Source organism: Martes martes, assembly GCF_963455335.1.
Source record: "Martes martes genome assembly, chromosome: 1".
NCBI lineage: Eukaryota > Metazoa > Chordata > Mammalia > Carnivora > Mustelidae > Martes > Martes martes.
Genome location: NC_137888.1, coordinates 105,115,980 through 105,130,492, shown reverse-complemented (window position 1 = coordinate 105,130,492; position 14,513 = coordinate 105,115,980). Strand labels below are relative to the sequence as shown.

General features: G+C 51.4%; 2 protein-coding genes across 2 annotated transcripts in view; one reads left to right on the top strand and one right to left on the bottom strand.

Moving 5' to 3' along the window:
- Positions 1 to 3,014: 3,014 nt before the first annotated feature.
- Positions 3,015 to 10,425, top strand: MAP6D1 (MAP6 domain containing 1; the record flags this gene model as incomplete). Its single annotated transcript, XM_080797813.1, has 4 exons — positions 3,015 to 3,391; positions 8,184 to 8,301; positions 8,898 to 9,029; positions 9,694 to 10,425. The coding sequence occupies 3 exons, from the start codon at positions 3,015 to 3,017 to the stop codon at positions 8,976 to 8,978; spliced, it is 576 nt and encodes a 191-aa protein (XP_080653939.1). The 3' UTR covers positions 8,979 to 9,029; positions 9,694 to 10,425.
- A 2,215-nt stretch (positions 10,426 to 12,640) lies between these two features.
- YEATS2 (YEATS domain containing 2) overlaps positions 12,641 to 14,513 on the bottom strand; it is a 115,172-nt gene continuing 113,299 nt past the window's right edge. Inside the window, exon 31 of the mRNA XM_080797750.1 lies at positions 12,641 to 14,365. Within this exon, the coding sequence (XP_080653876.1) occupies positions 14,257 to 14,365 (109 nt within the window). The 3' untranslated portion in view covers positions 12,641 to 14,256. The remainder of the gene's footprint in view (positions 14,366 to 14,513) is intronic.

The window sequence follows — 14,513 nt, the reverse complement described above, 5'->3', positions numbered from 1 at the left end:
TGAAAATTATTTCTAGGAAACACATTTTGAGAATTTAGTAGTATTTGTTGAGATGATTTATAGGAGAGTTTTCTGTCTTTGGTGGCCTCAGGAGGTAATACCGGTTCTTGCACCTGGAGGGAGTGCAGCCAGCTGTCGTGGAGGGGTCAGGCTTTATGGAAAGGAGTGAGTTGTGCCCACCTCACCGTGCTGAGCTGAAAGGTAGCATGTCCCCACACAGAGGACTTGTGTAGGATTTGACAGTTCATATTCTTTTTCCCCCAGATTCTTCTCTAGTGACATACCAGTTATTCTTACCAGGCAGGAAAGGGTTCTATCCTAATGTCACTTCCAGGAGAGAGAGAGAGTGTGTGTGTGTTTCTTTTGACCTAGCCCTCATTTTGCCAGTAAGGAACCAGGGTAGTTGTGTGTGGGAACTGCTTGGGATCACACTGCTGTGCTTTGACATTATGAACATACTACACTAACAACCCGGTGAGACACAGACGAGGCAAGAAGCATTTCCCAGAGATGGGATAGGAGGCTGAGATCACATGGACATTTCGTACAGAGTCCAAAATGAAATTTATGTCTTGCTGTGGGCAGACTAGGGACACGGACTGTGAAGACATGTTTTCCTGCTGTGTGATGGTTAGGGAGGGAGCATTTAGAAGGTCAAGTCCCTAAATCACTTCTCTGTCCAGAACATCCCTCAGTGCTGGTGCCTTTCAACAGGCAAATGCCATTCTGTCTGTGAGAGAGGCCTTGTGAAGGGTCAGAGCCCAGCCCTGGAAGCATGAGCCTTACAGTCGAGAGCTTTGGCAGTTGTCCCTACTCTTTGCCTACTAGGGTGTTCTCTCACTGTGGCTTCTCTGCTGACACCTGAGCACCCAAAGGCCGTGTTCTGCCTGGTTCATGTGCCTCTTGGGCTGTGCCTCCTGAACTGGCCTGTTAAGTGTGGTGCCCCCAGGAAAGCAGCTGTCTCGTCTCACTCTACCTTCCCTGGCTTCAGTTATCTTCATGAGGATGTCTTCTGAGCTCTGGGCCTGTGGACTGTTTCCGTCCTTAGTACATGCATCTACTGTATACCAGGTATGGTTTCAGGTGCTGGGATCCCACTGCATAGACGTCTCAAGTATCACTCCTGGCTTAAGGAGTGATCTCACCAATTGGAAGCCAGAAACTTGGGAGCCATTCTAGATTTCTTCCCCTCCCATGTCTAGAATCCAGTGCCCCTTCCATTTCCAGTGCCTGTGCCTTAGTTCAGTCCCTTATCTCTAACCTGGACTGTTCAGACTATTCTCCAGCTGGTCTCTAAAATTTCCTTGTGTGTCTTCATATGGCCACAGAGTGCTGAAAACACTTCAGTCATTCCCTATTGTCTTCCATGAAAAACTTGTGGCTCCCGAGGCTCTCTGATCCAGCCTCTGATGCCTTTGGCTGAACCTCCCAATCCCCTACCCTGCATTTCCACCCTGAACCAACTACCCTCCCTCATTACAGGTGGCGGGGCCCTCCCCCACTTGCTTAATCCAGTTCTCTTGTCGCTTACTACACTGAACCTCTGGGGTCCCCCAGCATTATTCCAGGCACATAGTAAGTGCTCTTTGTTGCTTAATGAATGATGAAGAAATAAAAGGAAGAGCTATCACTTTTTTTTTTCTTTTTTCCTGCAGGATGGAGTATTGTATTCTCCAGTGTCCCAAGTGGCTATCCCAGGGCCCTGGAGTACGGAGGTCACAGAAAGCTTGTCCAGCCCAGGGAGAGCAGGTGTGTAACTTTCCAGTGACTTCCCAGTGTGCTCCTCTCCTGCTGCCTCCTGGGCCATGGCCTGGCCACCGCAGCTGTCTGTCACTTTACTATGACTGGAAGCTGAGAGGGGGTGGTTTGGGGGAGGAATCTGTGTCCTGACTGGTCAGGGCTCCACTGCAGTTTTTTGCTCTAAGATGCAGACTGGAGACCGTCCAAGTATGTGCTGGAGATGGAGCTCTGGCTAATTAATGCTGTTTCAGTCGTGTGATTAGTCAATGGTCTGCAGTACACATTGAGGGCATGTGTCAGATACTCAGGAAGTCTTTTGAGTGTGGCCAGGGAGATGTTTCTGATGCCCTGTCGTGCATTAAACAGACTGACCTCTAGCCTGGAGGATTACCCAAACGTTGCAATAAAAAAAGAGTGCATGCACAGGAGGGAAGGGAATGTTTACAGGACAATGGCCAGAGACGGCAGCTTTATAACGCCAAGTCTTCTGTTGCCATGCTTTAAAATGAGGGATTTTAGAACTCAGGGAAAGGTCAGTTGAGGGCTAATGCCAGTTCTCAATGAAAACTGGATTGGCTGTTACAAATTTAGCGTCGTAAAGGCAAATAGTGACTCACTGGCTGATTCAAGCACGTGTCCTCTGGAAGCATGACCCCGCCCCGTCTGCCCTGTGATCCTCGCATCGCGGCACCTCTGCTCTGTGCACCCTCCCACGAGTCCCCGCGGAGCAGCCTAGCACAAATGCGGCAGCCCTGGCTGCTCTGCGAGCCCCAACAGCCCGACAGCGGCGGACTGCGCCCATCCCGGCCCAGGACCATGGGCGACCGCGTTGTTGCCACCGGGCTCTCGCTCTTGGCGAAACAGGTCCGATTTAGAAAATAGTATTAAAGGAACTTTGGATTAAAAGATGAAACCTTCCAGCTGGACACTAGTGAATGCCTGCAGGCGTTTGGGGGTACCCACCCCCCGCCTCCCCATCCCCACCTCCCCGCCTCCCCATCCCCACCTCCCCGCCTCCCCATCCCCACCTCCCCGCCTCCCCATCCCCACCTCCCCGCCTCCCCATCCCCACCTCCCCGCCTCTGCGCCCACCGGTCCGTGCTCCTTGGCGGAGCGCACCCAGGCCCCACCGGGCCCTCCTCCCTCCACGGCCGGCCTCCCCCAGGCCAGGGGGCGGTGCTGCGGCGGCGCGGGGAGGGCCGCGGGGGCGGGGACGCTGGGCGGGGGCGGTGCGCCCGGAGCGCGGGGAGCCGAGCGGCGGGCACCAGGGCGGCATGGCGTGGCCCTGCATCAGCCGCTTATGCTGCCTGGCGCGGCGCTGGAACCAGCTGGACCGCTCCGACGTGGCAGTGCCGCTCACCCTGCACAGCTACTCGGACCTCGAGAGCGAGGAGCCCGGTGCAGGCAGCGCCGCTTCCCGCAGGGGCCCGTCTCCTGCAGGCACCCGGGACCCCGGCCGGGACGTGCCGCTCACTCAGTACCAGCGGGACTTCGGCGTGTGGACGGCCCCCGCGGGGCCCAGGGATGCTCCGCAGGGGCGTGGGTCAGGTGTGGGCGGCCGCAGGAACAAGCCCCCCACGGCCCCTGGCCGGGGTGTCTACGTGCTCCCCATCGGCGACACGGACTCGGCTGTGGTGACCACGTCGTACAGGTATGGGGCTTCAGGCAGGGGAGTGCATCGAGTCCGGACCCCATGGTAGGAGGAAGTGAAGGCTGTGAACCATGAGGACCACCTTGGTGGGGAGGGAGGAGGCACCTGGAGCCCCCATCCCACACCACTTGCTGTAGGCGACCTCGGAGGTCATCCCCTTCAGTCCCAGGTCCCAGTGCACTTCGAGGTATCGCCTTCGCTGCTCCCTAACGGCCCGCACCCCTCCACGCCAGTGAATGAGCGAGCACCTCTGCTGATAGGGAGTTCACTACCTTGCTCACACCTCAGCCCTATCAGAAAGCCCTGCGGTCAACCGAGTTAAAATCTGCTTTAACTTCCACCAGGTGGGTCTCGCCATAGGCAGGGTATGTGCGGGTCAAGCTGTCTGAGCTCCCTCTGCCCGGTGCCCTCTGTGGATGCATTGCTGGTGAGGACCAAACAGGGCTCCCAGTAGGTGGCCCCCTAGGGAATCTCGCTGAGTGACTGAGATCTATGGGCCAACCCTGCCCCCACCTTAGCTCTGCCCCTGGACAACTCAGGGCATTCTTATTTGTCTTATTACAAAACTTGTAGTAGAAAACCTGGAAATTACAACAAATTCCTTTAACCCCACCCAAACTGGTAGTTCTTTCTAATCCTTAAGATTTGAGTTCATACCCATTTGTAATTCTTCTATGTTTAGATACTGTACACATTTTCCCATCAATTTTGGATTTCTTCATGTTACTAGATTTTTTTTTTACAACAGGAATTTTAGTACACATGCAGTGTTTTATCCAAAGGATTTACATTTGTCCATATATTGATATATATTCCAATTATTAATCTGTCATCATTGAATATTTAGATTGTTTCTAATTTGAGACCATTAAAAACACTGCTTTTATCCAGTACTTCATTTCCAGTTTTCCTTGCAAGTATCCTTGAATGTGGGGTGGGAACTAAGGAATCTAAGGTATGTTACAACACTGTACTGCAGAAGATGGAAACAGTCCCCTGTGCTCCTGATGCAGCTGGCTAATTATGACTCCACCATAGGATGGGCTACTGGGAAGCCTAGGATGTCGTGATAGCAGAAGGTCTGGAAGATCTTGGATGGGTGTATGTCAAAAAACCAAAATGCAGAACAGTGTGTCTGCTGTTTGTGTTTTTAAAAGGGGTATGATATACGCGTATCTGCTCAAATAGGTTATCTCTGGGTGGATGTGTGGAAACACAGGAACCTTTGGGGAGAGGTGGGAGGGCCGGGGAGGAAGGGATGCTGCCGGGGCGGAAGAGCACTGACTGACTTCTCATCCTTTCAAGAACTGTTTGTTTGTTTTTTTATTTTTTTTTAACATGTACATGTGTTACTTTTAAAAAAACACATTTTTTAAGAGAAAAAAATTGTGATGAGCATCCTTATAGCTAAACATCTTTGCTCCTTTCAGTTTCTTTAGAAATTCCGACCTGTGGAATTAAAGGAGCAAAAAGGTATGAACTTTCCCCTTCGGTTTTATTATTTAAAAAATCAACTGTATTAAGGTGGGATTTCCACAGAGTAATTATTTAAGACGTGTAGAAGGTTCCATCTCCCCAGGGTTTCCTTCATGGGCATGCAGTTTTTCAGGAACCTAATGGGGAAGGTAGTTGTGGGATGGGTCCTGACCTCACCCACGCCCACTCACCCTGATTGAAATGCACAGGGGAACGTCCGGGCAGGGCCAACACTGAGCCCAGCTCGGGCCCTTGCCAGGCTGCAGAGGGTTCAGACTGCTGTGTGCTTGCAGTGAGCCAGCTGGAGGGGCCTGAATGGTGAGAGGCCCGAGGGCCTGGGTGTGTAGCACCTTCAGATGACTGATGTTCCAGGCCAGAAGCAGGAGAAGGAGCAGAGCCTGCGGGGAGCCAGCTTCAGCTCAGGGAGGGAAGAGCTTTCTAATAATTCCAATAGACTGATGATGGAGTGAGTGGCCTCCAGGTTGCTGAGTTCCTCCTCACTGATAATGTTCCAGCGAAGGCAGGGCTTTTAGAAGTGGCCCCTCTGGGCATCTGGGTGGCTCAGTGGATTAAGCCGCTGCCTTCGGCTCGGGTCATGATCTCGGGGTCCTGGGATTGAGCCCCGCATCGGGCTCTCTGCTTGGCGGGGAGCCTGCTTCCCCCTCTCTCTCTGCCCATTTGTGATCTCTCTCTCTCTCTGTCAAATAAATAATTAAAAAAAAAAAAAACAACTTAAAAAAAAAAAAAGAAGTGGCCCCTCACTTGTGTTGAGCAGATGGTGGGTTTGAACATCTTGCTGGGTCCTCCCAGCTCCAGTGATACTAAAGGTACAAGTTGTTACTCTCTGCTTACCAAGCACCAGAAACCAGGCTCAGGACTTCCCATAGATTATCTCCCTAAGGTCTCACCCCTGAGATGCTGCCGTCTCTGCATCCCTTCGTTTCTTGAGCTGGGTCCTGCAGTGGTGGAAAGCTACTGCACGGAGTTGGGACTCACCGGAGCTCTTGTTTTCTGGGGTTATAACTTGGTGGGTCACGTGGCCTCTCTGACGCTTTCCTCTTCTGTAAAACATAGCCAGAGCTTGACTCCTGGGGTCCCCATACCTGCAAATCGGGCCTAGATCCAGGACCACCGCTGAACTTGGCTCCCCCAACAGCATGCCAGCTGACCTCTGGAACCCCTCACCTTCTAGCTCTAGGACTTGATGTGGGAAACCATTCTGACTCCCTGTAAGACCCACGTAATCTGAGTGAACTGTTTGAAGAAATTCACAAAGAAAATGAACAGATCAGAGAACCCGAGGGTACCGGAGTCCTCGTGGTCACTCGCCAGCCCCTGCTCCTCTTGAGAAAACTGACCGGCCTCACTGGTTTGGCCAGAGGGGCGCTGCGGATCTTGCTCTTGCAGCCAGCCCTGGTCTCTCCCCTCTGGGATTCCCTAGGTGCCATTCAGCGCCTTTGGCCCAGGATCTAGTTCCACTCACTCTGGAAGACCTCCTTCCTCAGTCCTCTACCTCTTTCTTTCCTGGGTGGAGCACAGGGCGGACCACTGAAGTGCCCGGCACCAAGGTTCATTATAGCCTCCTGCACGGAGATCAGTAGCCCTTTTCATGAGGAAGCTGAGGCTCAGAGAAAAGGCATTTGAAGCCTTGAGAACTGAGGGCACTCGGCATTGCCACTGGTGGCCCCTGGCTTTTAGTGGGACTGTAGCCTTCAGGGTCCAGCTGAGGCCCAGACCAGGTAGATGCTTGGTCAGGGGAGGCACCTGGCGTATGTGGCTTGTCTTGTGTTTTTATTATCCTCTTCACCAGAGCCATAAATCTGTTCTCTTCTCCCTGGCCATCAACGGGTCCTGCTGCTTCTAGGTCTGAGGTTCCATCTCCATCCCCACTGAGGTCTTCCCTCACTGGTCTCTGGCACCAGCCCCGCCCAGGAGCAGCCAGGGGGCATTGCTCTAGCTCCTGTCTCTGATCCATTTCTGTGCTGGGACCCCTGCAGCCACCCTGGGGTGACAGGCTTCAGCTGCCAGGCCCAAGGCTCAGCTCAGTTTGGGGACAGAAGGGCGCGTCCAGGGGGACCTGCTTCCCCAGGAGAAACAGAATGGCAGATGGCTCGGGCAGCTGGTCTTTGGAACCTTGCAGCTTCAGAAGCAAAAGTGATCTGATAGGGCCCGGGCCCAGCTCGCCTCCTGGCACCCCTGAGCGCTGACCACGGACAGACACAGCTGCTCCCTACCCCAGCGGCCGGCCTAGTGGTGCCCAGCTGTGCTGCTGCCAAGGACAAAAGGCAGCATTGTTGACTTCTGGGCCTGAAACCTAGCCAGGGCTGTGGGTGGGAGGAGATAAGAATGGATCCAGCCCACATGTGGGTGCTGCCCCTGGCCAGCTGGACACTTTTCTACAGAACACTGTCTTGGCCAGGTGCTCCTATGGACACAGCAGGTCTCTGCCTTCCGAGCTCACTGTCTAGCACAGGAGTTGAGAGAATTTAAAATAGGTCTTAGTGCAAAGGAACCGAGGAATTAAATCTTTGTCAAAAAATGTACTCTGAGGGGCGGCTGGGTGACTCAGTTAAGTGTCCGACTCTTGATTTCAGTTCAGGTCATGATCTGGGGGTCATGAGATTGAGCCCTGCCCAGCAGGGAGTTTAGCTGGGAGTCTGCTTTACATTCTCTCTCCCTCTGCCCCCTCCCCCTCTAAAAAAATAAATACGTGAACTAAAAAAAAATGTACTCCGAGAACATGAAGCTGGTTTGTGCCAGCCTTGTCACTTCTATCTATGGAGTCAGCCACCCCCAGGTCCTCCCCTTCTGCATCCAGGCAGGAGCGCCTGTGTGCCTGGTGTCCTGCAGAAGCCAGACCAGCTTGTGGTTGTTCCAGATAGTCACTATAATCTGGTCTGTTTTGTAGGAGTTAATAAGACCAGTTATTAAGAAGTAAACCTAATACTGAACTTATTTTTCCTTCTGTTGTAACCAGGTACAGAAGACCTTTGCTGTGCCGGGCACTGTCTGGGCCAGCTCCCTCCTGTGGATGTAAGGGCCACCAGTGGCCTGGGCTGGAGGGACTGACCTGCACTGGTTCTGGGTGTCTCAGGCCCCTTAGAGTTGCCTGGAGACTAAAGAGGGGGCACTGAAGGAAGGGCTGGGACTTGGTTTCCGATGCCCAGCACATCCCAGGTGCTCACATCTGGATCCAATTTAGCAGTGGAGATTGGCCAGGACATTCCAAGCAGCACAGGACAATGGCAGTGGCCCTTGAAGAGTCGGGAGGGCTGACTGATCCTGAGCCAGGTGGTAACCGCGTCCTCTATTCCAGACAGGAGTTCCAGGCCTGGACCGGAGTGAAGCCGCCAAGATCCACAAAGGCAAGACCCGCCACAGTCATCACAACCCACAGCTCCGGATGGGACAGCAGCCCCGGGGGTGGCTTCCAGGTCAGCCTGAAATGGGTGCAGCAGGGAAAAGGGCTGGGCTCCCGGCTGCAGAGGGTGTGGGAACAGAGGCCCCCTTTCCAGGTTAGGGACTAGGAGTCGGATTTTGATGATGCAAAATGGCATTAGGGCCAAGGACAGTAGTGTCTGAGCACTGAGTCATCCTTTAGCAGAGAGCCACAATGGTCCTTTGTTGCTGGCCAAGGGGGAGCATCTCCCTAGAGCGACTTCCTGCCGAGCAGCGTGTCCCTTTCCCTCCTAAATCCCAATCTTACCCTTGACCGCTGAGCAGTAACAATGAGCCTTCCATGTCCTTGGCATTTGTGTTAGAAGATGGAAGGGAGGTTGGGACTGTTCAGCTTCCTGATTCCACCCAAAGGAGGCTTCAGGGAGCAGAACAAAAGGTCCAGGTGCCATACTTGACCTAATGCAGTGACCTGCCCCGTGCATGTTTCCCACACAGACCCTTTAGGTCAGCAGTCTCAACTCTTGGGATGACAAGAGGCAGAAATTTTCTTCCTGGAGCTGGGATGGAAGGTGGTGGGGAAGGAAAGTGGAGGGAAAGGCACACTGATATGGGGCCACATTTCATTTTTCAGGCCCCTGAGGGGAAGAAGAAGTTCACCCCTAACCCATCAGCCATCTTTCAGGCTTCAGCTCCCCGGATCCTCAATGTGTGACTGGCCACACTGGCGCCAAGATGGGGCTGTCCTCGGCCACTCAGGGACTGGGTGAGATCCTGGGATGGCCCCTCTGCTGTGTGAGGGGAAGGACCCTATTCCTTACTGTGGGCACCACTCCTCCCCGGCTGCCACCGGGCTGTGGGCCTGGCATGGATGGACACGGTAGCACCCAGCTCAGCTTTGGGCCTCAATCATCCTCTTTTTCCTTTAGAAGTGTACAGAAGGCTTCAGATCTTTTAATTGCCTCTTTTGGCCTCCCTTCAGTTTTTAAGTCTGAAGAGCTTAAGGATCAATTCTGTTGTAAACAGAATTGGTCTGTGCGGGCTGAGGAACACAGACATAACAGGTGCTTCAAAGAACCAGTCCACTTAGTTGTTTTCCCAGGCTGCATGAGAACTTTGTGACCTATGGTAACCCAAGGGGATTGTCCTTGGAGATGCCTACAAATGGCCACATATTCAGGTTGAAGAGATCTTGGGTTATTACCTGCATGCGACTCACCATGATGCTGAGTAACTAGGATGTCATTTCCCAAAGGAACAGAGAATCACAGGGTTTCAATTTCAAAGACGTAATTTAGGGCCCAGATGACCCTTATGTTTTAACAAAAGGCTTCTTATGAGGAGTGCTTGAAGTGCTGAATGAATGTCCTTGACCTTGTAGGTTTCTGAGCCCCACATTTTATTACTAATTCCAGTTTTTTCCCTTACAGTTGACGACTAAAAGGGAACACTATACATACTGGCAAAGAACTGGGAGCATTTTTTGGGACGAAGTGGCATTAGCCTCATTCTCTGAAAGACTTTAACATGTTATCTACACCTAGATGACTCCCACCCTGCTCTCTCACTTACAGTTGGGGGAGCTCACTGTGAGGAGGCAGCTGTCGGCTTTGGAAAGCTGCCTCCTTTGCCGGTAAGTCCCAGCCCACGTGGCCATGCAGAGCGAGCCTGGCCCAGTTTGCACAGCCGGCGGTCAAACATTCGAAGGCATTTCTGTCCCCCTTGGAGATTAGAGGCACAGGCTAAGGACAGTTCTTGGTAAGGAAACTCCAGGATTTCCCTGTGGCTCTTCCTCCCTCTCCAGCCCCCACATGCTGCGTCTGGTGAGCATTTAGTTAAGCCGCAGCCACAGGCTCGGACCTCCCGTTTCCCAGCCCCGAAACCCTCGGAGGACTTGGAGTCGGGCTGGTCCCTCAGAGGGAGGGCTGGCTCTGGCTGGCACAGCCTTCCTCTTAGTGCAGCAAAGGAAATGCTCTGAATCATTTTAAAGGCAGAACCAAAACCATATGCTTACACAAAGGGTTCTATTATTTCGACTTCATTGGTTTGCATGTTAGACGTTTCTAAGAGAAAAGAGACTGCCTGCTGCTATGCATTCTGTGGGAAATGAACAGATTAACCGTACAATCTCAGATTTTACTAAAATGCAAAAATGTACTGTTACAATTTCTTGTTAGCTTATTTCTTTAATTATAAACCTGGAGCGCCTTCTCATACGTCTTTATCATCCTCTTGGACTTTGGCGGATCGTGGCTATTACTGGTTGCCCCTTGAAGGCTGACAAATCCCAAGGTCTCTCCCTTTGGACTGCCATCCACAGTGGTGTCTTACGCGGTATTCACAGGACACACCAACCTCCCCTCTTTCATGTGCACCACCCTCCGCAGCCCCGAGGCTAGGGTGAAAAGACCCTCTTTGAAGCTAGTCTTGGGCTAACTCCTGACTTCTCTACTCACTGTGAGCAGCTTCAGCTTCCATTTCCTTATCTGCAGAGTAAGGAGAACACCCCTACCTTGCTAGTAGGAGTTTCTGTTTACGGGCAGCGTGCTTATTATTACAGTGAATGGCCAGCAAAGCACAAACATGACAATTGTGCAGACATGACAATTGTCGTTTCCTGCCCAGGCCCCCCTCCTTCTCAGGGAGCTGGCTCTATTCTCCCTTGCAGGTTTGGCCCATCTGAAGCCACTGACAGAGTCCTCCCTAGACCCTGCTTGTGTCCCCCTTCTCTCCCTGAGAGCCTGCAGACCAGACCGAAAGGCTGTACCTCAGCCGAATCCCACAGACCTGCCTTTCTTGGCAGCCTTGGCACCACAGCAGCAAGGGCACCCCTGCCTCACGTGGCCTGCCTCTGAAGGCAGACTGCATGCCCAGGAACATTTTTGGAATGCACCAGAACAGACAGCTTTTCACCAAACCCCCAACTCGATAATCCTTTTTACTAGGCTTCATTATTAGAAGACTCGGGTTCTGAAGAAGGAACTTCCACCCACTCTAGGTCTTAGTAAGGCCTAACATCCCATTAGGCTTTCCAAAGCAACTGAGACAGTAGTCTCGGGTGTGTGGTACTGACCACATACGTCATACACATATATAAAACAGAGGAAAATGCAGCGAATACTAATGGTGGTTATCTTTGGGAAGGGGAATTAAGGGTAACTAAGTTTTTTACACCTTACTATATTTGCTAAAGTTTCTATATAATAAGCATTTTGTATGAATTCTGTAAAGAGTAATGTTTTTAAAAAGTTCAATCTGTCAGCTAATTTCAGCCAGAAGCAAGCGTTCAGGATCAGTGATTCCATAACCAGTGTTAGCACTGCCAGCAGCTGCCAGAACTTGCCCTGAGGATGCACCGTGACACCCAAGCAGAGTGGTGCCCCTGAAGTCCTCCCCCACAGCCGCTGAGACCAAGGTCCCGCCTCTGTGCTCCATGGTGCTTCAAAACTCAGAAAAACCCAGTACGAATGAGAATACTTTCATACCTGTACTAACACCAGGATTTTCAGCCAAACTCCTAAAAAGCAGCTTTTGAAAAACCTTGACCCTACAGCCCACCTGGGCAGACTGGGGAACGTCCCCTTTAGTGGGGTCAGGTCTGCCAGCGCTGTTCACACAGGCTTCTGTCAGTAAGAGGGAGTCTCCAGCTGAGGAACTGCCTGGGACATGAATCTCTGTCCTGGGGCTCCAGTCAAAACCGTGGCTGAGATCAACATTCAGGAAAGGAGCCTAAGCAACACCCCTATTCTCCTTCCTCTAGACACTTCGATTCCCTAAAGGCTGAGGTGAAGTCTGGTCCCAGGAAAGCTATGGATCTGGAATCCCAACGCCTCTGCCCTGCAGAACTTCCTGCCTTTGAAGAACCAAAGCTTTCAAAGCCCTTAGTCTTGTTAAGGGTGGATGTAAAAAGTGGTCATTTCTGAAATGTTTCTACATTTTAGGTTTTTTATTTTTTTTAGCCATTCTGCTAGCAGATGGTCACAGCAGGGCTGTGTCCCCGGAGTAACTTCTTCCAGACCTCAGCAAACACCAGTTTCAGCTTTCCAGACAGAGCAGTGTGCTTCTTCCTTAGACAACAGGAACGGTTTCCCTCCTTCCTTGGCTTTGAGGAGGCACCGAGGTCCATTAGGTAGTTTTCCTTTGCCCCAAGCTGTCAAAAATCCCTATTTCTGGGTCAGTGTGCATCTTCTAAATTTTTTTTTCAGACTTTTATGTAACTGTAATCCTTTATCTTGTATAGCTGCAAATTCTTGGAAAGAAGTGGCAGGATTAATGTAAACACAAATACCTATAACCTCTGCCCAATCCCAGCTCCTTCGGACCTCATGGAAGAACCACCTACCAAAGTGTAGTGCTTCGAACTCAGAAAAACCCAACACAAATACTAAAAGATTTATTGTAGATTTTGTTACACAATTATGTTACATGTTATGATATAAATACATCTGAAACATTAACACATATGGGAACTGTTAAATGATTTAATATTTCTTTTGCAAAAAGATAATTACTTTAGGCTTTCATACCTGTAATAAATCGATCTGTTCTCATTGGGATCAAATCCTCCATCCTGTAGAACTGTCACAGTCCGCTGCTGAATAAATTTATGCACCTGTCCACTGGCCTCGCTTGCAGTAGTTAATGTATAGAGTATCTGAGCCTTTATGCACTGAAATTTTTACTGAGCCCGGGCATGCCTGATGCCTTACTGAACAGGTTTCCTTGTGCATCTGCAATCCTCAGATGCTGAATAGAGAAGGGCAGATCTCTTGGTCACCTCCCTGCCTTCTGTTCCTGACACAAACATCTACACAATTCATGGAAACTTCAGTTATGTTGACTGGGTAAGTTTGATTCACAAACTTCAAATTTCCTTTGAGCAGATTCCTCACAGAATAAATTCTCTCCTTTCCTTCGACACAAACTATGTCAGGACAAAGTATCTGTAATGGAACTGAGTATCACGCAGGCCCTGTGGACCCTCCTCCTCCCGTTCACTTCTCCTGCCAAGAGGGCTCTGCATCTGGGCACAATCTATTCTCACTGCTTCTGAGCACTGACATTCCTGTCTCATGGCTTCGGCAGTCATTTCTCTAAGGCACTCACAGTGTTTCCTTGAAACGCTTTTCTTTGGAAAAGCCGAGTGGAAAAGAACAGGGCACTAAGTCCACTGACAGGACTCACCATCCCAGCAGGCCTGGCCCAGGGGCTGCTCCCCACTGGTCCCTCACCACGGGGTGACCCGCATACCCCGTGAATGCTGTGGAACCAGCTCTGCTTGACACACACAAAGCTGGTCCAGGTCAGCCAGGTGCCTGGGATTTGCGGGTGTTCTTCATTACTGACCTATGGAGAGCTGCTTGGTTACCGTCAGACCTTTCCCGGACATTTGCTGGGATCTGCCTACCCCTTGACGTTGCTGACCTTGGCTGCAGTAATGTCCCTGTGCTCCATGGAAACACTTCTGCACAGCGTGTGGGCTCCCAGGCTCTGCTGACTTCTGCAAGGCGTTATTGCCCCCTAAGGCTGATGGGGTCCCCCATGCCACAGCCACCGGGTGAGGGCAGAAGCCCCGCTTGGCTCCAGAGGTTACTAGGGTAACTGGGAGCTGCCTGTAGCCCCAGAACAGGTGGACCACCAGCATGGCCCAAAGTGCCCCTTGACACCCAGAGAAGGACCTGCTGCACGTGGCCTCGCCCAGCTCGGAGACTCTGTCCCAAAGCTTTTCCAGAGAGCGAGCAAATGCAAGCTGACAGAGCACACATCCCCTCACAGCTTCATTCTAGACTCAGAAACTTCTGTCCTAAAGGGATCTGATCTGGGACCGAATACTCCGGTGTTACAGTGATTTAGGTTGGAGGCAATGGTTTGGTAGCCATAATATTTCGAGGCACAGAGACAATCACCTCCTTCCCCAAAGAGAAGAGTCGTCGCAGTTCGAAGCTTCGGATACATCTGCAAATCCTGCTTTTCTAAGGGCATCTTCATTCCATTCACTGGTCTTCATTCAATATCCCCATGTGTTTATTTGTGAGAAAGTCCAGAAAAGGAATGTTGCAAATGGCCTGGTGAATATTACTCACTGTAATTTCTTTGGGAATCCTGTCCAAAAACAAAGCATATTAGGTGCAATTTTCTGAAGTATTTAATCAATTTATCAAAAGGGCCTCCACCCCCCCACCCCACCCTCCCAGAAGGGGTTCAGAACTGAGGCATGATTTAGGGCTTCCTGGCACGGGGGAGGCCAGGT